The sequence below is a fragment of the Phyllostomus discolor genome, chromosome 4 (genome assembly GCF_004126475.2).
Source record: "Phyllostomus discolor isolate MPI-MPIP mPhyDis1 chromosome 4, mPhyDis1.pri.v3, whole genome shotgun sequence".
NCBI classification, from domain to species: domain Eukaryota; kingdom Metazoa; phylum Chordata; class Mammalia; order Chiroptera; family Phyllostomidae; genus Phyllostomus; species Phyllostomus discolor.
The window spans coordinates 39,763,993-39,789,773 of NC_040906.2; the positions used below are offsets into that span (position 1 = coordinate 39,763,993).

General features: G+C 37.6%; 1 protein-coding gene across 1 annotated transcript; it reads right to left on the bottom strand.

The window, feature by feature from the left end:
* Nucleotides 1-399: 399 nt before the first annotated feature.
* Nucleotides 400-20,480, bottom strand: ZC3H15 (zinc finger CCCH-type containing 15). Its single transcript, XM_028509209.2, has 10 exons — nt 20,281-20,480; nt 12,671-12,772; nt 8,339-8,450; nt 7,525-7,677; nt 6,993-7,084; nt 5,442-5,624; nt 3,954-4,100; nt 3,687-3,788; nt 3,018-3,141; nt 400-1,225 (listed from the first exon to the last, which is right to left on the bottom strand). The coding sequence occupies exons 1-10, from the start codon at nt 20,353-20,355 to the stop codon at nt 1,035-1,037; spliced, it is 1,281 nt and encodes a 426-aa protein (XP_028365010.1). The 5' UTR covers nt 20,356-20,480; the 3' UTR covers nt 400-1,034.
* Nucleotides 20,481-25,781: the final 5,301 nt, after the last annotated feature.

A 25,781-nucleotide genomic window follows, 5' to 3' on the forward strand; every position in this document is an offset into this window, starting at 1 on the left:
TAGGCACCAGGGACCATTTCCATGGAAGACAGTTTTTCCAAAGACAGGGGTGGGGGGAGGGGAGTGGTTTCAGGATGATTCAAGTGCATTACATTCAAGCTTGCTTCCTGCTGTGCAGCCCAGTTCCTAACAGGCCATTGTCTGGTACCAGTCAGTGGCATGGAGGTTGGGGACCACTGACTGATAGTGTCCTTCTGATACTAAGTTATTAGTGTTACTAAACTTGTAGCACTACTGTCAGTACTCTGCATAGTTCTATATTCAGTATTAAGAAAACTCTTTAAATGCCTGTGCCTTCTGTGATAGTTAACTGTAACAAATATTTAGTAGTTAAAATCCTCAAGACAGAAATGCTAAGAAAACTTTCACAGAAACACTTAAAAAGAAGAAAGGCCCATATTTGGATTTTAATGTATGATGGTCTTTATTTACAACTTTATTGGCAAAAAAGAAGAGGGGTAGATCTGTAAAACAGTCTATCACAGGGCATTGCAACTGATCCTGTCAGATTAAAGAAGTTTTATTTTAAAAGGCTAATTGTCCAAAGACATACAACACTGAATCTGCCTATGCAGTTTCCTTTATGAAGTACAGTTTCATATTTTAGGCAGTCTTTTAAACATATAAATACAAAAGAAATGAAACCACCCATTAAAAACTGCATTAAATAAAGGGTATTTTAAATTTAAATTTATGTTGTCCTTGTAGTAACACATGCCCAATGAAAATCAAAAGCTGGAAAAGCAGTAACACTTCCTACTTGAGCAGACAGTTACAACAATCATTTTTACAACAATCAATCCTTTTCTGCAGTGACCAAATGTTCAGTTTATCATGAACTACTCTGAACTTACTATGAGATGTAGCCAAAGTCAGAAGACAAGACGTAGGGAGAATAGTCCTTTTTTGGAGGAAGCCCTCCAAAATCAGCATGGGAAATAAACATCCTGTTGAAGAATTCTAGGTGGAAAAAAATTAATGTCAATTTCAATTCATGCTGAGCTGGCTTAATTTTCTCATTGACTTGTTTGGTGTCATTCTTCTAAATCAAGTGTGTTTAGTTCTTCTTCTAGTTCATCCAAATCTTCCCCCGTAAAAAGATTTTCATCCACAGGAACAGCATCGATGACTCCATTTTCCTGTCCCTCCCCTTCGTTGTCTTCTTCTAGATCACTTCTTTCACCATTTTCAGCCCTACCTCCAGAAGCTTCACTTAATTTGTTTTCTAAAAATAAAAAATGAAATCAGTAAGACCTAGAAACAAACCACCATTCCATTAGTAACTGACAGTCACACACAGACTGATACATTTCCCTTTCCCCGCCTTGCCATGAAACCCTTCCCTAAGATTACTACAAGAACTGAGCTTTCATTTCTGAGTTTATTTATACCAATTACCTACACCTGTATAAAATGTCTTTAAACATTTGACAACTGAATGGTTCATACCTTTGAGGGAAAGAGTTCCTACACAACTTTGTGTCCCCTACATGACTAGCAATTAGGTTGTGAAACAGTCAGCATCCACTTAATATTTGTTTGAATAAATGGTTATGGAATAAAAAATGTTTATGACATAAGCAGCTACTCAGCTTTTGGTTTTACAAATAGTAATTAATCCACACTAGCTGTAATACTGTAAAATGAGTGGGAATCTAGAAACATTTCATGACATCAAATTATGAAAAAAGATGCTGGGGCCATGCTGCTCCTTTTCCTTACAAGCTATAAATGAGAACGCAAACTGCTGCTTTTCCTTGTTCAATGATACCAACATTTACACAAAGATAATTTTCAATAGACTAGTTTAGATTTTAAATATTTCAAAAATCTTTTGATGACAAAGTCTTAGGGATTAAAACCTTTGAAGTACTGGCAAGTGGGCCTATTGTCACCAACGCCCTGCTTGCAAAGGGAGCAAACCAGTCTTCAGACTGGCATTAAGACAACAGACTGACAGAATTCTCAGATCTCAGGAGGCCAGGCCAGTTTTTCAGGTTGTAACTTGTATTCCTTTATTATTGAAATAATGTTTAGCTTTTTCTCTCTCAACTTGCCTTAATTACTATCCTTTCTACCTTTTTCTTTCATAGCAACCATGCCAAACTTTAGTTCTTTCTTTGAACTCCTCACTTGGGGCACAATTAGATATAAATTGTATCAACAATTCTTATTTCCAAACATACCTAGCCAGCCTTCCCTCCATTCTGATTCCTAATTGAACTCTTATTTATACTTTTAGATCTTGCTTCTATTACTTGCTCCCTTTCATTTTCAATTTTTTCTCCTCTTCCAGATCCTTGCCCCCTGGCCCACAGACATACTTAAATTTCCCACATCCTAAAAAGCCTCCACTTACCATGTCTCTCCCCAAAGTTCGTAACAGTGAGAGGTCTGTACTCATTTTTCTCTTCATTGCTCGTATTGCAGTCCCAATGAACTCTGGGTCCCTACTCCCACAACTCCCTCCCCTAATTGTAACTGAAGAACTATTTCCAATTTGCCCTATTGATTTTTCTGAAACTCTTTTAAAAATTTTTCTCTGTCCCTTTCAGTATGCCCAAGCTTTTTTTCTTGACTACTCTAAAACACTGATGTTTTTGCAGTGTGCTCTAGAATGCTCTCATTCTACTATTTTACCTAGGTGAATTCTTTCACTCTCAGCTAAAACTTTCACTCTCAGCTAAAACCTTTTCCTCCTGTGAATGTCTATACGATATCACAGACAATGCCACTTTCCATAATCAAATATCTCAACCGCATGAGGTCGCAAACTGAACTCATTAGCTACATCTCCAAACTCATTTTTGTCCCCTTCTAAACTTAGTTAATGGCTTCAATAATCTTGAAGCCAACCATTTCTACAGCCTCTACTACTTACCACTTTTACACATGGCTAAACCACATACTTATGTCACCAGTTTGGTATCTACTGCCATCTAAGTTTGCCGAGACAGTTTAACCCTCTTTGGACAGCCTACTAGTTTTTAGAATTACACAAAAGTTAGGATACTCACCATCTTTTTCTGAAGTGTATGTGCTGAATCTTTCAAGACTGGCTACAGTAATACCTGTCTCATCTACATCTCTTGGGATGTACAGGCTTAAATCTATGTCATTTATGCTCACTGAGTCATCAACCTTTAAAAATACATAGAAAAGAAAGTTGAAAGTTATCTTTCAACTGCAAAACGAAAGTCAGAACTCTTATTTCATACCCTTATTAAAAGCAGTCAGCTATTATTATTAATAAGTTCACCTGCAACAAATGATTCTGCCATTGTCTCCTGCTTCCTACTCTATACTTTTTCAGTATTTTTTTTACATTTTCTGTCACAGTTTTTTAGTATAAAGTATTATTTTTTTTCTTTTAGAGTAAGAATAAAATATACTTTTTATAGCTAATACATGTAAGCACTTATCTATATATCAGGCACTGTCCTAAGTTCTATAAAAAAACATAAACTTATTAATTCATTTAATTCTCAAAAGTACCCTGTGATTAAGGGATTATCCTATGTCTGCATTACAGATGAGGGTGGAGGCCTGAAGTCCAGGTAATTTCCTAGGTACGAGTTAGAATCTGAAATGAGGCCCAGAGCTGGCACCCTTAACCTCGCTGCCCTATTGTCACCCTATGTTCTTTCTCAAACAACATGAGATGAGGTGCCAAAACTTCCTCTTACCTCATCACCACCTGCTCCCTGGGTGTAGCGGGTATCATCTGCTTCCTCGTCATCATCATTAACCAGTTCAGGGCGAAATTCAAACACCTCACGACCACTGATCTATTCAGATGCACAAATATATCAACTCAGAACAAAATTCAAACATTTCTTGGTCACTGATTTTAGACATACACATGATTAAATAAGGATAAAATCTTGCATGACACAGAAATTTAAAAATGAGAGAAATAATAAAGAATCTACTTGGGTGTGTTTGGGACATACCACTAATGCTTTCCCTGCTTTGAAGTCTGCTTTTCTTCTTTCCATATCTTGCTCAAATTTATCAATCTTTTCTTGTCTTTTCCTTTTCTTCCATGCAAGAAAAGATTCTAGAGTAATTTTGGTAACATTTGGACCTAGGGCAGAACGCTGCAAAGACAAAGAATCAATTTTTTTCCCCAAGTCACCTTAATAGTATTTATAGCATTCTCTTAATGCAATTAAGCCCTTGCCTGTGGCTGCTATGAAGACATAAAATTAAAACAAAATGATTACTTTTATTTCACATGGCAATGAGCAAAATGAGTGTTTAGACATTCTAAGTAAACAACATTTCTAAGTAAAATACAATTTTCTAAACTAGATAGTGTTACAAAATTAAAGTGAGCAAAACTTGCCATGAAAAATTGTTTTATGTAAGTCAACTACTGAAAACAATATGAAAAGCAACATGACAATATCCAAGTCTCATCTGTGCTCCTCAGTAGACGAGAGAAAAAGTAAGCAAAAACTACCACCTGCTTCTCACAGCCAATAATCAAGTAATAAAGAAAAAACACTACTTGCTGAACGTCTGCCAGGTATTCACTATTAATGCTTTATACACACATGCTAACACACTGATCTCCGCAAATAAGCAACCAGAGGGTAACGGAAAATCTACCAAAGGTTAACAACTAATATGTGGTAGAACCAGAATACAAACAATCTGAATGCATTAAATACTTGACTTCAAAGACTACATTTTCAAAGACTATGGAGTATATTACCTCTAGTGCGAGACATCCAACAGTATATCCATTTAAGAACAAATGTATAAAATCTCAACATTAGACATTTACACAATACATTTAAAATTACTTAAGTCATGGCAAAATGGATATAGTTTAAACTGTGCAACCCTAAATCTATTTACAATATCCTCAACATTTCTGCACCACACACAAAGCTGTATCTACTAACTCACAGACTAACATTCTTTTGTGCTGAGCCAAAGACCAGTAGTTGAAGACTGTTTTCAAGAAGATTCATTCTCCTTTTGAGTCCAGGGATGATAATAAAACATATAACTAAAAACTGTAGTGGAGCTGTCTCCTCCCACACAATGTTAATGATTAGTAAAATGGTGAAAAATTAAGACATCAGGGAAAATACCTGAAACTTCCAGTTCAATCGATCTGAATACTGACTAAATATTTTAATGAACTGATAAACCAATATATCTATCTTAAGGAAATAATTTATTTGATAAGACAATGGCTAATACTTAAAACTGTGTCATGATCCTAAAATTAATGTCTTAATTGGCTAATGATTATGGCTAGTTTACATTTTAGACATGTAATAGTAATTAAAGAAAAGGCAACTTCAGGAAATGATTGTATTTTTTTTCTTTTATAACAACATGCTGTTGCCCCCAAGTGGTAAATATTAAAATTTCACAATAAATACTGTTTTTTCTTTCCATGGTAGGAAATAGATACTAGTTACCTCTCTTTCAATTAGATCTTCTAATGAAATTTCATCTTCTTTTTCTTCTTTCTTTTTATCTTTTTTCAATACAAATCCAGGAGGGAGTGCATGCCGATACATGCAAATATCACCTCCTCCGGGGCATACCCAAAACCAGCCATATTTGTTGTTTTCAATAGCTTCAAGGAAATGCTTGCACACCTATAGAGACAATTATTATTCACAAGTAGTGGCAGAGTGTAGACTATTTCCAATGTAAATGCTTAAGTATATGGAGCAAGTACATTCTTACTCACATCCTTAGGCTAACCATTCTGTATAGAGCATCCTCTGTGCAAACACGTACATATAAATTTCTTAAAGTGCTTAACAGAAACTTGTCTTCAGATAGGATCTATACAAAATTTGTCTTTGACACTGTTCTAAATTCTGAATTTTACAAAAGGACTTGCTTCTGTTTAGCTTTTGTAATGTACTCTGAAAAATCTGATTTCAAAACAGATTTATTTATTTATTTATTTTTAGAGAGGGGAAATGAGACAGTAAGAGAGGGAGAAACATCAACGTATGGTTGCCTCTCATGTCCTCCCTACTGGGGACTTGGCCCACAACCCAGGCTTGTGTCCTGATGGGGAACTGAACCAACGACCCCTTGGTTCACAGGCAGCACTTAATCTACTAAGCCACACCAACCAGGGCTGAAAAGTCTGATTTTTAAATGAGGTAACATAAATGGTTATAAAAAATAAAACCAATGATTTTGTTTCAGTTTCACCTTATAATCACATGTATTAATGATATAAGCACTATCTGTATTATCTGACATTATTGGGAATTTCCTACATCTAAGATGGGAGAAAGGTATAAAAGGAACACAAAGCAGTGACCTTTCAAAGCATAATGGGTACAAGATGCAACTATATTGAAGCCTCAGGTAATAAACTTTGAAAATAAGAAGGAAAAATTAATAAATTAATTCTTATTTCCTGAAGAAATGTAAAGAATGTAAGTAAAACTAGCATTTAGAATTTTTCTAGCACAAGCTAGGTTTTATGCTGTAACTGCACTACACATAAATGTGAACAGGGTCCGAAAAATTAGGCAACAATTTTTAAAAGCACATTTCCCCATTACACACCAAAAACTCACTCTGTAATTCATATGTAACAATATTTTCACCCATGTGATTTGGAAAGTCTCCCTACCACTAAAACAGAATAAATGATCGATTAAGTTTTAGTTTAACAGTTATCCTTCCATTCATTTAGCACAAAAAATAAGGAAAAATTCTTATCTGAATGTGATTGTGTTCATCCATATTTGAGAAAGATAACCTCAGAAAATGACGGTTGATGGACTTCAGTCACGTAGTTTTTTTCAAAGGCTACTTTTGAACAAGAATTCTGCATAACTTACACTTGTAAATTCCAAAAACAAAGCTTAGTACATCTCATCCTTATGAAAAGATGTAATAATTTAAAGAATAGTCGAACAGAAAATAGCAGCAAATACCTTGCCACATTATCGTCCCTAATGATAAATACCACTCAATTCAAGAAAAGGACATACTATTTGAGTTTTTGGTTTTTTCTTTTCCGCCTCACCGTGCTTCTTGTTCACTACTTCTTCCAGTTTTTTCTCATCCCAATTATCCATAGTATCTAAATAAAAAAAAGAAATGGAGACTAAATACTGTATTTTTATCTGCTGTTCCCAAAACATACTACATATTTCCTTAACAGGAAAGCTGTAAGACTTGTAACTTAATGAATATTTCCTTTAAAACACCAAAGGTAGGAATAAACAGTGTTGTGAGATTATTCACAGAAATCCTAAGTAGTCTGGGCAAATGACGAGGTAGTACTATAAAAAAGGGTGAGAGTCAAATTCAAAATAAGTCAATTGTTTTTAAGTATCTTCACTTAATCAAAGGGCATAATAAAATAAATTCAGGTTTTACAAAAAACAATTATTCTTTACAAACACAGTCTACCAAGACTAAAATATTCTTTAAGTTACTAAATATTTCAGTAACAAAAAAAACAAAAGTCAGAGACAGAGACATAGATCTTTAGAAAAATGTTGTTTTTTAGAAAAATACCTTTTTCAAGTTCTTCATCTCTTGCATCAATGTAAACACTTCGCTTTTCACACTTCCTCTCCAGAGTGAGGTCATGAGAGAACTTACACTTATCTCCTTTAGTACACTGTCCTTGCTTGAAGAATGCACACACCACAGACTTGGGATCTGCACCTATGTCAAATGGCATATGGTATTTGTATTTCAATGTGCCAGATCATAATGTATAGCTTCTGCCTGAGATATAATTACTTTTGGTTAACTTGGTATTTTCCACTAACTGATGTGAGAGGAAAACACCACTTATGGGATGTTAGTACAACATTTCTTTTCCAGTTCTTCTATAGTATTTTACATACCTTTTTCTCTTATTCTTACCAAAAAAGGGGGCAGGAGATAGAAAACAAAACAAACACATAAGTTATTCCACAGTCACTTGTCTAGTTGCAATTGAGGCAGGAGGCAAAAGAAAAATACAAGTATACATGGAGGGATACTGCCAAGAGTTTTTGGGCCTTAAGGTTTATACAACCCCAGCTTTGCTTTGTATACTACCAAAAATTGTTATCATAAATCACCTAGTAGACTGTCTACACCCTTAATTTTACCTTAAGTAGGGGGCTAAAGGCTGGAGTTATAGTTGTACAATGACATAGCTGTGCACATATGTAGAGCGATTGTAAGGAAGGTGTTTACATAGGTAATGTTGGAAAAGGGAGTATCATTTTTAGAGCAGACACAGCTCTGAAGAGAATATACATCAAAACAAATGAGAAGTTTTTAAACCTGGATCACATTTGATAAGAAAGTAACACTTCTGAAATTTAACGTTTACCTTTACTTATTTTTTGAGCAGCAACTACAGGTTTGAACAGCTCATTTAGCTCCTGCAATTCTTTCTTCTTGTCATCTTTCTTCAATTTCTTTTCAGCTTCACTTTGTGCTACCTATAACATTCCCAGGATAATAAATAAATTTGATTTCATATAATTGTTTTCACTATACAGTAATATATCTTATAACACTAAAATAACAAGGACATTTTCGTTTTCATGTATAAAGTCCTTACCTCTTAATACCAGTTTTACAGTGGCCTTTCGGTATACATTAAATGGTGTGGTTAAACTATTAATCAAAACTGCTAAATCTTATGGCAGTTACTTAAAAAAAAAATCTATAAATGGTACCATGCCAAGTTAAAAGCATATTCAAACACTTAGAGCCATAAGCATTTATTAAGCATCTGCTACATGCCCAGCATTTTTAGCAAATGGTTCTCACCTATGATTTTCTTCCTGTAACAACCTACTTCCCAGAAACACATGGGCACCTTTTGAAGATCAAAGGCGCAAACATCCTGAAATGTGCAGTCCCACACAATAAAGAACAGTACCACCCAAAATACTGCTAGTACCCTTGTGGAAAAACACTGGGCCAAGTCAATGTGGGAGATTAAACAAAACAAACATTACATATAACATAGTTCGAGGCACACAATTTACATACCTAATATGATTAGAGGATTCATCCATATATTTATATGTCAGGTCCTATGTTAGATGACAAGGAATACAAAGATGAAAAGACAAAGATGCTTATTTAAGGAAGCTCAGAATCTAGTGAGAAGACAGACATGTCAACAACTATAATATACATGGTGCTCTGGGAACAAGGAATTCCTATATGCCTAAGAAAATTAGATTGAGTTAATAATTTAGAGATAAATCATAGAGATAAATTTTCCTGATGGGCAAGAAAAGGAATGCAGAGACAACCAGCAAATGCAAAGATACAGGAAAGAGTAGGTACAAGGTATTGGAAACATCAATGAGAATTTTGGACTGTTATTAGTAGGTGATAGAATAAGACTCAAGGGTTTAAAGTAAGCCTGTGAGACAATCAGATTGTATTTTATAAAGATCATGATGGTAAGTTTGTGGAAGGTAGACCAGAAGGAGCCCAAGAATGAAGGCAAGGAAAATCAGGAGGCTAATGTAATTGCCAAAGGCAAGAAAACACTAGAGCTTAAAATAGGCATTAGTAGTAAGGATGGAGAAGAGGTGTGAGAGCTAGGTCTTAAGAAGGTAGAACTGACTGGACTGACTGAACATGAAGTATAAGAAAGAGGGAGGATCTAGAAGGATTGTCATATGTATAGTGGTGTTGTTAATAAAATGGATAGGGAATACAGGAGGAACAGGTTTCAGGGTAGAGGGTGGAGATAAGCTCAGTTTTAAACACGCTGCGTAAGAGATGTTCACAGAGGATCTGGGTGGAGCCTATGAGGCAACTGGACATGGATCTTGACACAGAGAGTGACTGCTCTGAGATAAAGGTTTTAGAAATAGCAGTTTACAGAAAATTGATTAAACTTTTGGGTGTACATTAGGTTACTCAAGAATAGCTTAAAAAATGACAAGAGCAGAAGATAGGTCATTGAAGAACAGCAGTATTAAATGAGCCTAAAGAACCTAAACAGCCCATTGAAAGGATCAAGAACCATCAAATAGGTTAAAATCCAGAACAAAAGTGTAACCAGGAAGAAAAAATTGTAGGAAGGTAATGGTCAAATGCTATAATAAGGTTAAAGACTTTCCAGTCCTGACTCTGACCATGTAGTGGATGTATTTAAATAGAAAAATGGGGAATAATTTTTAAAAAATTTAAGTCACTTTATTTTTTAATAAAAGTAGCCTTTGCTTATTGGGTCCATTTCAAACATTTCTGGGGCCCACAGCAAATACAGTGAAGATCCACAGAACATTTTTATAAATATTTGTAAGTCAGAAATCAAACTAATGTTAAATACTGACAAATATACCTCATGACCTGGAAGGACAGGTTCAAATTTAAAATGCTCAGGTTCCACAGAGTTCCATGGTGGAGCATGGAAGTAAAGCAAGAGTCCACCCCTGGCTCCTCCTCTTCCCACCCTGAGTTTCATTCAAACCCATGTGCAGAAAGGTGGAAGGTGCAGGGGAGGGCATGGTGAGGATCTAGGCTCAGTCCACACTTCTAGCACACATCCTCCCTTTGATTACTTCTATAATATTGGCAACACAGTATACTCTAAGATGGATGTAAGGTCGCGTGACCATTTGCAGTCCCTGAGCTGTTGTGGAGGGGCTGGTGCAGGTAGGTGGCCACGTTATCATTAGCCTCACTGACTCCTTAGTTGTGAGGAAAGCTATGTTTGAAGGCAACAGAGTAGGTTAACCTTTGTGGTACAGGGCCTATGGTGGGGCACCTCTTGCCCAGCGTTAACAGCAGGACTGCTGCTCACTCCCAATGTTAAATATGGCAGGTAGTTATGTACCTCATGTTTGCAGATAAAAGCCCAGGTAAGGTGCCCAAGAAATTATAAAGAATATAATACTGAATGTATAACAAACCTAACTATCACCACAAATGTTATGGCTTTCTTGGTTCTACAACATCTGAAATTACCAGACAACACACTTCCCACTAGAAGAAAAAATAGGGGGAGGAACAAGATTGAAAAAGGGAAGTGAATTCTTCTTACATACCTATATAATGAATGAAGATTTACATTATGCTCTCATGTAACCATCATAGGAACCCTGCAAGGGTAACTGCCCTTCCACTGTACAGATAAAGAGCACTGTCACTAAATAGTTTAAGATCATGTAACAAATAAGACAGGGAGATTCATATCCAAGATGATCTCACTCCAAGGCCTGAGCATACATTTTTACTGAACCAGATATGGAATAGCAACAGTCTTGGGCTTTAGAATTAAGCTATGTGTAAGAGGAGAAAAAAAATGTTGGAGGTATGGATTTGTAGACATGAATAAGAGATTTTTTTCAGAGATAGGGGTTAACAATCTCACAAAAACATATTCTGATATTCCTAGATTTAAAAAAAAATGTGTTTCTAAAAGTTAAGGAAAAGGAGAGTGTGGTGACAAGTTCTTTTTAAAATAAAACTCTTATGTCTATAAAATCTTAAACTCAAAGTGAAAGATCTAAAGAGCCTGAAGAAAATGGGGCTAAATTTTTTTTGAATGAGTTGCCAATGAATAAAACAATTTCAAGACCCACATGGAATAAATGTGTAAGAAAAACCAAGAAAAATAGAAAAGAGTAACATTTGGGGGAAATGACTTGCCTTAATAGCTAAAAGAATATGTTACTAGGCCACTGTAATCAAAATCAATGGGATACTGGTTAAGGGGCAGACAATAAGAAAAAGACCCTAATATAACTGAGACTTTAATATGTCAGCAGCGGTATTTCAATTAGTTGGATACATGATGCTGGCATAAGCAGCTACTCATATGAAAGAAAATAAATTTACTGACAAATTTTTATGACAAATTATAGACTGAAAATAATTATTAAAGAATATAGGAAAAAGGCAAATATTCTAGTGGCAGGGAGGCTTTTCTAGCCATATAAAAGTTCATGTATCTAACAATACAAAAAATAAAAACTGTGCACAGTAAAATGTAATAGAACCTTACAAGTTGTCTCTAATATAGACAAAAGATGCCTCATAAATTGACAAGAAAAAAAGCAAAGAACTTAAATAGGCAAGTCAGAGAAGCACAAACCCACAGAGCCAACAAGCAAGTGAGAGGGTGTTCAAACTCACTAGTAGTGAGGGAAACAAAGTAAAACTGAGTTACAGCTTTATATGATCAGATTGGAAAGCCGTTAGAAAGAATTTGGATATATATAACTCATGCACTGCAAAAGGAAATGTGAAGTGCTATATCTCTATGAAAAGTGATCAGGCAAATTTATTAAAATTAAAATCCACTGCACTTGATCTAGAAATGTGCCACCAAACAATTTATGCCACAGAAAAGCACAAATGCATGTAAGAACACATGTACAATGATGTTCCTTACAGAATTGTTCTTAGAATCAGAAGGCTAGAAACAAAGTGATCACTTATAAGTAATGAAATGGATGAATGTAGTGCACCCACCACACCAGAGTATTATGCAGCCATCAGAATAAATTAAGAGCTATATCAAAATGGATGGAATAATATCTAAGAGGCACTGCTGAGTAACATAGGCAAAACACAGAACAGTTTGTACAGCAGGAATCCAATTTAAAATATAATACCAAATATTTTTGTAATAGATGTTGTATTACATTCCGATGAAGAAAATGTAGAAATTTCAGTTATTTACCTGACGTGGATTTTGTTGACCAAATTTAACTTGATGAGTGACAGCCTTGATAAACTTCTGTTGCTTTGCTCCTTTCTTATTCTTTAGACCAAAAGTTTTGTCCTAAATGAGAAAGAGTATAAAAATATCTTAGCAATTTATATTAATTTCACATCTATTTTCTTAGTCATGTCTAAAAATCATTGTTTCATTTACTTACTGTAAGAAACTTATTGTTTCGTGTGCTACAGAGGCAAAACACTCAATCATCAAGTCAAGGCAACATATGACCTCAAACATCTTCCAGCGTTCTTTACAATTCAAAATCTATTTATAACTATCATCATTCATTCAATCTGTTACTCTATGATGCTTTTTCCAGCATGTTGTGGAATATCACTTCTATAGGATGTGCAAGAGTTGCTATATTAGAGTAAGTCCTAAAGTCAAATAAGTTTAGGAAAATTCTTGGTTAATAGGGCTTCCAATTTTAAGCACAAGATAGCTCAGAGCCTTTACCACAGGGGATATAGTAGGCAGCAATGCCAAAACTCATTCTACCTCAAAATGCATTTTCTAGTATCCTGAAGGATTATGTACTATTGAACATATTTTTGGGAATAGTGCATAAGAAGATACTTTAAATTCTGAACTGATTTTTGGGGGGCAGAGTTATTCTCTAAAAACAATTTAAAGAACTCAAGCTACTGAGAAGTATTCATTCCTAACTTTCGCTAAAATGGAAATATTGAAATTGAAGTATATTTAACTAAAAAGCAACATGTTACTTAAATCTGTGAATACTAATATAGTAATCTGTAAAAACTATTAATATAAGAGCAGTTATTCACTTATAAAATGCTCATTATATTCAAGGCACTAATTGTGATTTTTGGTTATCTATTCATATTTATTAAGTATGCAGTACAAAAACTAAATTCACATTTCCTGGAATTTCAGAATGTGACTTTATTTGGAAATAGGTTTTTGCAGATATAGCGAGTTAAGGTAAGGTCACGGTGAGTTAGGGTTGGCCCTAAACCCAATGACTGGTATCTTTATAAGAGTAAAGGACACACAGACAGAGAGAGAAGGCAATGTGAAGAAAGACGCAGGTAAACTGGAATGATGCAGCTATAAGCCAAGGAATGCCACAGATAACTGTAAGATCCAGAAACCAAGAAGAGGCAAGGAAACATTTTTGCTAGAGACATCAGAAGGGTCATGGTTCTGCCTACACCTTGATTTCGGATATCTGGCCTCCCTATTGGTAAGAAAGTAAATTTCTGTTGTTTTAAGTCACCTGGTTTGTGGTAACTTGTTACAGCAGCCCTGGGAAACTAATGTAGGAGACTTGACTAGTAGGTTTCACGCTCAGTGAATGGGTGGCACCGGTGAAAGGAAACCACCAAATACTGGGTATTTTCTGTTTCTCTGAAGAAGGGTCCTCTAGCTGGGAGAGCAATAAACATGGTTAAAAGGAGTAGAGAACAGGTGGGAGACAGAGTCTGTTACTGCACAGACTCCTTAGTACCCATTTTCAGGCTCATTTTGACCACATCTGCCTATCTCCTTTGTGCTCAGAGTTCCAGAAACAGAGGGGCCTCTTGACTTATTCCCTTTCTCCTCTTTTCTTGCAGGGGTAATCATCTGGTTGAATGGTGGGAGAAAAGAACTATCAACTGCTACTACACTTTTAACCCCTAGTTTTCAGCCTCTTGCCTTCTGCATTACCTACTCCTCCCATCATTGAACTTTTCCAGGATTTTACAGGGAAAATCCACTTGCTTCTCAATGGCACAGTCCTAGGTGGGCAGTAAGATTTGACTGCTCTGTTCTACTAAGCCAGATACCAACTTATTCACCCATTAGCAATCTTCATTAAGTTGAGGTTCAAAATTAAAGATACCTCCTAATTTCAGGATGAAGTTTGTATCTCTTTCTTATTCTCTTGTTTATGGGTGGGTTTCAGAAAGGAAAAAAAGGCAAAAAGGTCTTTACTTTTGAAAGTAATCTAAAATCACTGAAAGGTATCTAGTGTGGCATATTTTATAATCTTTATTTTGGAATCCTTTCTAAGGGAAGGAACAAGAGTAACAGGAAGAAGTATTATAGGTACAGAATACCTGAATAAGCTGGAAATGGAAAACAGTATTGATAGGATTAGGATTTAAACACATCCAACACAGCATAATTTTATGGTATCTCAAATACCAATAAAATAGATCTTCCAATGTTCTTAAATCATAGCATTTAAGAGGGTTTTAGTTATAAAAGAGTAATTCTCATTGAGAACTATCTCTTTATTCATATCTATATCCATCCATATAAAATTTTACTTCCCCTACTCAAATGCCTATCTCATGTTTTAATATCCTATTACAAAATTCTACATGAATTTTCTATAGCCTATGCACATAAAAAAAAGGCAAGCACATATATGCTGAAATTCTCTCCACTGAGTTTTTTTTTAATGGCTCGCTTCCCTTGTTTTTATACAGGAAGCTTAACACTCAATCCAATTAGAAGAAAAGATAAGAGTAATGTGACATTTGAAGAGGGCTGATGATACGCAGCAACCAGGTGTCAAGTGACATACTTTTACAAAAAGTGAGTTCTCATTGGGGAAGGAGGTGGGCAAGGAGGGGACAATTCTACATAAAAATATTAGCAGCATCGAAATATACCTTGACAGAGAAGAGCATAACTGGGGTTCACCCCATGTCTCTAATGTAGCTACGGAGAAGAAACAAATTATAAATAAAGACCAAATAGCAAAGTACATACTGACATATGAAGGCTTAGGAATGAAAAAGTCCTTCAAGGGGATCTGGACAACTAGAAAATAAAGTACCCACAGCCCTGGCTAGGTAGCTTAGCTGGTTAGAGCATCGTCCCAATTTGCCAAGGTTGCAGCAAACTGACGCTTCTCCCTCTCCTCTCCTCTCCTCTCCCCTCCCTCAAATCAATAATAATAAAAAAGCGCTCATGACAACAGTAGAGGTGAGTGAGCTCCAGATCCCAGAAGAAAATACATATTTCTACACATAAACTCCTGAATATACAGGGTCTGGCAGAAGTGACACCTGCTTGAATGTGGTTGGCTGGGTAATAATTTATAGTTTTGAGTATTTCACCTAAGATGTCATATGGTGTGCTTGAGTGTAGTATTATGTTACAGAATTACATGCTTATGACTTTGTAATAAGAAGGGGAATTATTTGTGCCAGACCCTGTATATTTTACTGAATCCTCTTAACAGTCTTATGATATACTGTTATCACTCTGTAAACAAAGATACTGGAATTCAGAAATGCTCAACAATTCTTCTGAAGTAACATTGTCAACAAGGGGCAAGCTATATGGTATGAGACTTTAAGAATATTAAGTTCTGAAATCAGACTGCCCATGTTCTAATTCCAAATAGAACTGAGCAAATTTCTTTTTTTCAGTTTTTTTTTTTATTTGCAAAGTGGGTCTCACACTAACCATTTAGGATTTTTTGTGAAAGTTAAAAAAATTACTACAATGAGGCAATATAGCACAGAGGTTAACAGCAAGGACTCGAGCTAGATATCCTGGGATCCCTAAGATCCTTTGAATCTTTATATTCTGTCACTTGCCATCTTAGTAACCTTGGGCAATCTATTTAACCTTTGTGCATGTTTCCTCAATTTAAAAATGGTAATAATACTCACTCCACTGAGCGAATTGAGTAAAGTTATCTCTTGCAGATGGCTTGTTTCTCTTTCCCCAAAACACTGAGAACTGTGGCCCATTAAGTGTTAACTATTCAGTGACAGATGGTATCTGAACCAAGGTATATTTGATTCCAAGCAGAGTCCTTGTTCTTTCCACCATGAAAAACTACTTCCCAGAAAAACCTAGTTAGGTTACTGGGCCAGTTGGTGGACAAAAAGTTTTCTGAATACCACACTGTGGATCTGGGATACCAACAACATTTATTGAAAACAGGATGTTTTGCAATTTGGAATACTTAAAAAGGCCTTTCTCTCTTTTTCTTTAGTTTAGGACAGACTCTTACCTAAAATTAACCTGGATCTGGTGGAAGGAAAATATGAGGTGGGAAGAGGTTACAATCACCCCCAAATCATGGTTAAGATAAAACTAGGGAAAGAATAAGATCCCAAAGCTTAGGTTTTAAGAAACCGTGTATTTCAAAATTTCAACATAAAGGAGTTTAGAAAACAGCTACTAACTCAAAGCCCTGAGGCTCCAAAGGCCTTAACATTCAGTGAATTTCAGATTTCACTTAAAACTGGCTACCCACCCCCACCTATGTAATCCTTCCTCTTTTACAAGCCAATATTCAATCAAATAAGATGTTTGGGAAAAAAAGGAAAAGGCGGGACAGAAGGGCAATACTGAATAGTGCTCAAAGATAGTTGGGGTCTACTTTCTGGAACACTAGGGTAAGGCAGAGGCAAGCTAGCATGGTTTTACCTCATTAACCACTCCACTCTCCCACCTGCCCCCCCCCCCCCCAATCTAGCGTATTTCTGTAGTCTATCCACGCAATGGACATTCTGCAGCTGGTCAAGTAATCAACTGTTGGCTTTGGCCTAAGTTTTTCATTACCACCAATTATTTCTTTTTCTCCATCCTTTACACACTTGGATCCCCTCTCTATAGGTCTCTATGTATTACTACTTCCTTGCTGCTATAAGTCCTTAACTGGATTTCTTCTATTTGCTTGCCTTAAACCCAAAAATTAACCCCCTCTTTCCATAATCAACTTTCCATTTCTCAAAGCTGATTTCAGTTTGTTAAGTTTTAGCTGTAAGTAAAGCAAATGGTATATGCCATTTGGGATAACTACGTGAATGTCTGACAGAACAATATCCTTTTTGACATACTCATTTCAGAAAGAAAACACATTAATACAAGTAAATTCACGAAATTTTGGGGAGTTTAAAGAGGGAAAGAAAAAATGCAGACAATATAAAGTTTTTCAGGTGACAAAAAGCAAGCACTGTATATAGACAGTACAGGTCAGTCTGATTATTTTCCCCAGAGAGTTCTCACTTAAGATGTTAATAAAGAACAGCTGCTATTTGTTGTTATGTATAACTATAAGAATCTTACATGTATTTGTTGTTATATATACCTTATATGTTAGATACCTTACATGTCATCTCATTTAACCTATAGCTCTGTAATACAGGAATTAGCTCCATTTGGCAATGAGAAACTGTGGTTCAGACAGGTCATGCGACATAACTAAAACTGTGTTTGACATTTTTATTTGAACTATGGGACTCAAACCCCAGTTTCTCTGACCCCAAAGCCAGTTCTTCTTACATTAAATTATGTTGCCTCTCATGTCTTGTTTTACTTCTTTCCTTAGAGTTATCAAAAACTACAGGCTTTTGTTTTTCTACAGTAAGTGCCTACAGTAGTGGCAACAGGGATACAGAAGGGGGACAGGCAGACAGAGAAACCACTTATTTTGACCAACTTAGAATTTCAGGACATATTACTATAAAATCTCTCCAAGTTAACCATACACTGAAATAAATATTAGTCTTTACAAGTCAAAATAGAGTATAAAGAAACATATTAAAAAATTAAGATAGAATCAATAAGCAGTATGAACCTGGTTTCAAGAATATTCATTAAGAGTTTGTCATAAAGTATATTTAATTTTTATACCCCTTGCAGTAACCATTGACATATGCTGGGACTTTAGGTAAGTTTTGTTTTTTGAAGTCACATATAGTATTTAATAAAGTGGAATACGTCGTTTTCTTACCAGGCTAGTAACAGAATATTTTCTATAAAGCTAGTTTCACAACAAATGATATACATTACAATTCACAATACTGTCTGACCTCTTCAGTGGTAGCAAGAATCCATGCAGCACTTGAGTCTGCAAAATTGTTAAAAAAACCCTCTCATTATATATGTGGGAAAAAACTGCTGCATCCACACTGTATACACTACCTGCCAGTCACTTAGTAGCCAGCTAGGCTAAGTTATGAGATAGATTATCAGAGATAGACCACATTCACATAACTTTTATTACGGAATGTCGGTATAATCATTCTATTTTATTATTGTTGTTGATCCTATTGTGCCTAATTTATAAGTTAATCTTTAACATAATTATGTACATATAAGAAAAAATAGTATATGAAGTATACTTTATAAAGTGTAAAGAAAGGTTCTGTATCAAGCATCTACTGGAGTCTTGGAAGTATCCTTTACTGATCAGGTGGAACTCATGTAGCTAAAGCTCAATAATGAATAAAAGGTTAGGTTTTCATGTAACCTATGTAGGTTTCATGTAGGTTTTAATTTCACATCTACATGGGAGTTTGGCTTTGCATCACAGTCAACCATGTTAATTCAAATTCGGTAAAGGAACACAATTAAATGTCATCCCTGAAATGGTGCCCATTTACTTAGCTCTGAACACCATCAAGTCACCATCCCCCAGAGATCTAAGGGTCAGGAGTCTGGTTATGCTAGTTCACAACAGTTCCAATGACTACAAACAGGCAAGAATACAGATGCTGCTTCAGCATCTGAACTCTTCATAAGCATATTATTTAAATCAAATCAGAAAAATTTATTAAAAACAGTAACTTGTAAACGTCTCATTTCGAGATACCCAAAATGCATTTTGGTGGCATTCTACTAAAAAATAACTATTCTACAAAAAGCTGTCCATTATTCGGGGATACTCTATGCAAAAAATCGGCCGGGGGTTTTTCCAGTTATACCCAAACCACACAAGGAAGTACTTAATTACAAGAATGATTTATAGCAGGAACCGAGGGGAGAAATGCCTCCTTGGGGGCTATGTGATACGTTTATGGAATCTTAAATATGGGTCACTCTCTTAAGGAATCTCATCGACACATTCGTTGGGATACAAATACACAACCTTTAAGAAGTAAATTGCGTTCCTCGGCCATTAAAGGGCTACAGGCGCAATGCACTGAACCAACCCACTTATGTAACAAATTCGGGTACGACACTTAACAGAGCTGGTGACACTGACAACTAATGTATTTTAAAGCGTTATCCAATTTAATTCAAAATATATGTAGCACGCGCCGGGTACAACAGGGTGGGCTGTGACTTGAAAGAAGCCTCCACTCTTTAAAGAACGTGGAACAGTTTAGAGATGAATCGAAAATGCCACAGCAGTTAATTGTTGGCTCTTAAGTATTACTACTTCTAGATAATGGCTAAAGAAAACCAGGCATACAAAGCCTTGTCAGGAGTCGGCCTTCCTTAGAGTCTGGCCTGAGCCCGGTCAGCGTTATTTTTTAAACACTAGCCCAGAAACATCTTCAATTTTGAGAACTACCCGGTGGCAGGTATGAAGTGAGAGAGGGAGAGGTGTCGTTTCGCACTAAGGTCAGTGAAGGGAGGCGTGTAAGAGAAGCAAAGGCTGGGTACGGGGGCGCCAGCAGCGTCACTATAGCGATGAGACGCAACGAGCGTTACCAGGGGGCTGAAAAACAGAGCAGTGGGCTACAGTGAGCCGAAGAGGGAACACGTGGCCTCAGAAAACGCAAGCTGGAGCCGGGGAGCGAGGAACCCAGAGGCTGCTTCCCTGAGGGCTCGAGGCGTGAGTGGGGGAGGGGACGGGTACTCACTTCGATAATCTTCTCCTTTTTTTTCTGCTCCGCCTTTTTGCTGCCCCCGGCCTGAGCCTGTTTCTTGGGGGGCATTGCGGAGACAGGTGACAGAGGCCAGACTTAAGCGCAGCTGGACACCGTCAGGGTACGTGCCCCGCCGCCGGAAAAGGAGGAAGACGCGGGCTGCCGTCGCTGCCGCACCGTACGGAAAACTGGGCGCTCACTTACGGTCGAAAAGCGGCTTTTGCGACCAGCCGGGGTGGCGGAGAATTGTGGGTAATGAGGCCCCGCGCCTGCGAGCGGAGCTGCGCGTGCGCCTCGGACTAGACTTGCCAGGAGGGGGCAGGGATAGGACGTGGGAAAATAACTACGCGTAACACGTGATGTAGCTCTCCAACCTGGCCTTCCCTCGGGTGCGGCGAGCCTAAAGATTCCTGCGGGTCTGCGAATTGTGCCCTCCTTCCGCATTTTCTTCCGCTGAGGATGGGTTACTCTTTGGTCCATCGCTTTGCTTCGCGTGTGACCTTGTCTGCAGGCTGGCTTAATGATCGCCTGTGCCATCTCCTCCCTGAATGACCAAGCAGCCTCAGCAGCTCAGGGTTGCTTGGGCGGGCGGGGTACCCAGTTACCATCTTGTGCTTTGGTGGGGCAGGGCTGCCCGGCGGGCAAGTGCAGCGTGCTTCAAATTCCTGCCGAAGGTTTTCGAGAAATTAAAAAAGTTTTCCTTTTATTTGAAGACTGCCAGGGATGGCCGCCTGAAGAAGGAGGCACTTGACTCTTTGACGTACTATATTGTATTATTTACAGATTTCAGGGAAGTGCCCAAAGGCTTTCTAAAATCCCCATTATAATGTAAAATCAATCAAACCTAATTTGAGGGTGGAAAGCACATCTCAACAGCTTTCATTAAGTGCTCAATAAGTCCAGAAACTACTTGGTAGCTTATACATTATACATTATTTCATTTAGTCATCACAGCGGCCTCGAAGTAGGCGTTGTTGATGCTTGCATTTTCCAGAAGGAGGACATAAAGGAAACACACCCAAGGTCATGTTAAAGGCTGAGCTAGGGATTTCGACTTTCACAATCTAATCTGAAAGTCTAAATGTGTTATCACTAACTTTAAAAAAGTAGATCATGTTTGAAATTATATTCGATGAATGAATGGGTCCCCGTATTCTACAAACCAAAATACCATCTTTGAAAAATTTCCCCCTTATGTCTCTGTCTCTCACACACACAGTAACTATATAAGATGGTAGATGTTTAACTTTATTGTCATTTTGCAATATATACATGTGACACGTCGCATTGTACATCTTTAACACATTATATGTTAATTATATCCTCATAAAGTTGGGGTACAATAAAGGGATAAAGATCCAAAATCCAAAATAAAACAACAAAAACTAGAGGCCCTTCCTGTGTGTGTAGAAGAGATTACCCATTATGTTAAAGTACCCATTTTAGAAGTGAAAAGGGCAAGTTTCTCTCTTGCTTATTCCACAGGAACAGATTCTTGCTACATAATTTAGGGTTTAGCAGGCAGATTCTTCTTGCCATATCCACCTAAACCTCAGGTTTTTATCTCAAAGGAATGAGACAAGACTCAGGAAGAGTTCAGGAGTTCCTCAGAGCATTACAAAAATACATGTATTGCTAATCCAGTGTTGGTAGGCCATTTACTGCATCTGCAGTAGACTGTAATTACATTGTTTACTGTTACTTCTTGCTCCTTTTGTTTTCTAGCCTGATTTTCCAGGCTTCCCAAGATTCTTCATTTCCTAAGATTTACAGGATTTCTTAGATTCTGTGAGCAATATTTCCAAGAAATTCTCTTTTTTTTTTTTTTTTTACATAAATTAGTCTTGATTTTAGTTTGCAACTAAGGACTGTTATGGGATGAATTGTGTTCCTTCCTCTCCCCCTATTCATATGTTGAAATACTAATCTCCAGTACCTCAGCCTGTGAATAGGGCCTTAGAAGATAGGGCCTGCAGCATGTAATCCAATCTAACTGGTATCCTTATATGAACAAATTTGGACATATGAAGAGGCACTAGAGATGCCTGTGCACAAAGGAAATACTGCTTGAGGACCACAGCAAGAAAGCAGTCGTCTGGAAGCCAAGGACAGAGGCTGCAGAAGAAACCAAGGCTGTCAACCCTGTCCTTCATCTTGGATTCCTAGCCTCCAGAATATAAGAATATAAATTTCTATTGTGTTGACAGAAGAATGTCTAAACCTGTACAGATTTTTATATAAATTTATTTGAGCCAAACAGGATATGCCTAGAGGCAAAATCTTAAAAGACTGAGGAAAATATCTCAGAATGGCAGTTTGCAGGTTCTTTTATGCATTTGGAATTAAGAAGGGAACATTAGGAAGATTACATGAAGGTGCAATAAAGCAGGAAAAGGATTGGGTTTCAGGGTAGTTAATAAGACTATGCTCTCTTGAGGCTAGTTTCAATTTTGAGGGGTCTGAAAAGAGGCATTTTGAAGCTGTGTTAACCTAAATGCACAAAAACACTGGACAGGTTTTGCTTAAGGCAAAGAAAAATCTTTTAGAAGTTAATACAAGGTCTGTCCAGGAGGCATTCAGCCATGTAACATGCAAAATAAAGACATTTATTGAAGAAGATACAAGAAATATTGTACCTAGGATGATGTCTCAGTCCCCTTCAAAGTAGGCATGTTGGGACCTCCTACAGTTCTAGTTGCCATCAGCTGTGTCATTGTATTTTCCTGAATCTCATCAACAGTCTGGAATCTCTTTCCTTTTAAAGGTGATTTTAATTTTGGGAAAAGCTAGAAGTCACAGGGCACCAAATCTGGGCCATAAGGGGGCTGAGTCACCCAGGTGATTTGATGCTTTGCCAAAAAAACTTCACAAGATGTGTTGGTGAGTGGATATGTTGTCATGTTGAAGCTACCAATCACCAGTTAGTTGCCCATAGCGGTGGCCTTCTGAATGATCTGAATAGTTTCCACAGAGAAATGTTCAAGCTTAATGCAAAATTTGATGCAGATCTATTGCTGTACTCACTCATTTTGAATGTGACGGCCACACAGTACACATGCTCACTCAACAGCATCTACTTCCCCCACTGACTTCACTGCCCCCCAGTGAAGTCATCCTTCACACATGTGCACTCCAGTCCACTCTATGGCTGTCAGATTATATCAGTGTTGCACAAACCATTCTCAGTATATTAACAATGGCTGGACTTTTTCCAGACAGACCTCATGTATCTAGGGTGTTACTATCCACCATGACCTTCCCAGTTAGGAATTTATGATCAGATCATCACGACATTACCTTCTGTAGAACCCACTTTTCATCTACAATTGTTTAAGGTACTCAGTCGGTGATATTATGTTATGGCAGCCTTAGCAAACTAATACAGATCGTAACTAATAAAGGACCAAACTCTTCTGTGGGTGTTGCTATTATGGTGAGCGGAGGCAAGGCTACTATTTTATCTAAATAAATTACTGTTTTTTACTAATTTGACTGGTCTTGTAAGTCAAATGATCCATTTTATGGGTTGAGGCAATATACATTAGAAAGTATTTTGATTTAAATATTGAATGCTTCTGAATGCAGGCAGTTTACTTTGAGACAATTTTTTCTCTTCAAAAAGATAACAAACGATTTGCCAGTGTTTCAATAGAGCATGTAAAATTCCTTCTAACTTGTCAGTTTGAGTTTCAATTCTGTAAACCTTCACTTAACCTATGCTGACAAACTTTTCTTAAATCAATGACTTACATAGGTGATTAATCTGTTTCTATTTGAAGTATTTCTTGCTGCTATTATAGTTATTATGACATTTGTCAAGAAATCAAGATGTACAATTTCCAAATATTTCTTGCTTCATTGAAGCTAAACAGATTTTCTATGATTCCCATCAGTCATGTCATCTCTCTAGAGATAGCTTTCTAATGGTTCCCATGTTTCTTTGAATTTAATACAGGGAATTCCTTGTTTTCTTCTGCCCAATAATGTCTGCTTTTTATATCATGTTATTTGTTATACTCCTCATGTTAAGCCAACTTTGCCTATCCCCTACCTCTGCACCTCACCTACCATTCTTTACTGCCTTAGAACTTTTCATAAATAGTGTGACATATACAGCCCCAAATAAAAACTAGTCTACCTTCTATCTAGGTGCCATAAATAGAAATTTTGGCAAGTCATTGTTGATTTCTCCTTTAACCTCCAAATCCAGTACAGTCCTAACGACTCCATCACTTAAGTTTCTTTCAAATTATATCCTTCCTACCGATACAGGGGCAATCTGGTGAAACCACTGGGGAGTGGGGAGAGAACCCTGAAGTGGCATGGGAGCGCCCGCCTTCCCACGCAAAGGGAGTGGTCACGAAGTGCCAGAGGCCGTGGGATTGAAGCTGCAGCTGGCCTACGATAGATTTCCATACCCCTGGGTCAGGGTGAATAAACTAGCACGTCTCATGCCACAGCAGGAGGAGGCTTGCACAGAGTACTCGCTTGCTGGATAGGCCACAGGAACACGTATACTGTGGAGTTTGTTTTGATGGTAAGGGGGAAGTGCAGACCTGCCAATTTAGTCTCAATTGGCTGAAAAGTGGGACGCTTCTGGAGCACGTGGGATATTGGGCCTGGATTTTTAAACAGAGGGTGGGTGGAGGCTTCAGGCTCTTCCCCTTCCGGTTTTCCTTGTTTGCCCAGTCAGGGGCCCAAGTGTTCTCAGGCCACTGGGCCTTGGACACCGTGTTGTCTGGCTGCATCCTTGTGCCCCTGGCTGCACTGGCGACTGGCATTGTGCTGTGCAGTCCTGCTTGGCTGGGTGCACGGTCACAATGGTGAGCCACCAGCTAGAGGGAAGGCTACAGACGCTGGGTCGGTGGGCGGGAGTGGAGAAAGGTTAGGGCACAATCATTAGGACTCCCAGGAGCCTGCAAACTCCAGAAAGAGGCCCGAAACTGAACTGCGACCCGGGGCCAGTTTAGCTGGCTCCCACCTGAATGGCTGTGTGGCAGCCAGACTGCGATTCCCAAGGATGGTACTTTAAATGGGTGAAGGAATTCCAGGCACACCTTTGAACTATTCTGGGTTCAAAGGGTGGCAGGGTTATTTTTCTTTGGGTAATTTAGTGGGAATGGGCTCTGAGGCAGAAGCCTGCCATTCCTCCAAAATTGCATAGCCTTTGGATAAACGACCCCTTTCCTTTTTCACCGACCCTCTGCCTCCAGAGTTTGCCTGGTGGGCAGTGGGCAGTAGAACCCCACTTGCTGTTTGGTGACACTACCTCTCTACCTTATTTCACGGCCATATCTCTTGCCAGGGCTACTGCAAGAACCTCTTGTTCTCCATTTCAAGCTTTTCCCCTCACGTCTGTCGTTAAAAATTACTAGGTTGCTAGTATTTTTTTATAGTGGACCATCAAAAAATGAGCAAAGTAGAAACAAGCAAAATGGATGAAACATATTTTGTGTAATAAAATGTTTTTAAATACATTCCAAAAATGTGGCAAT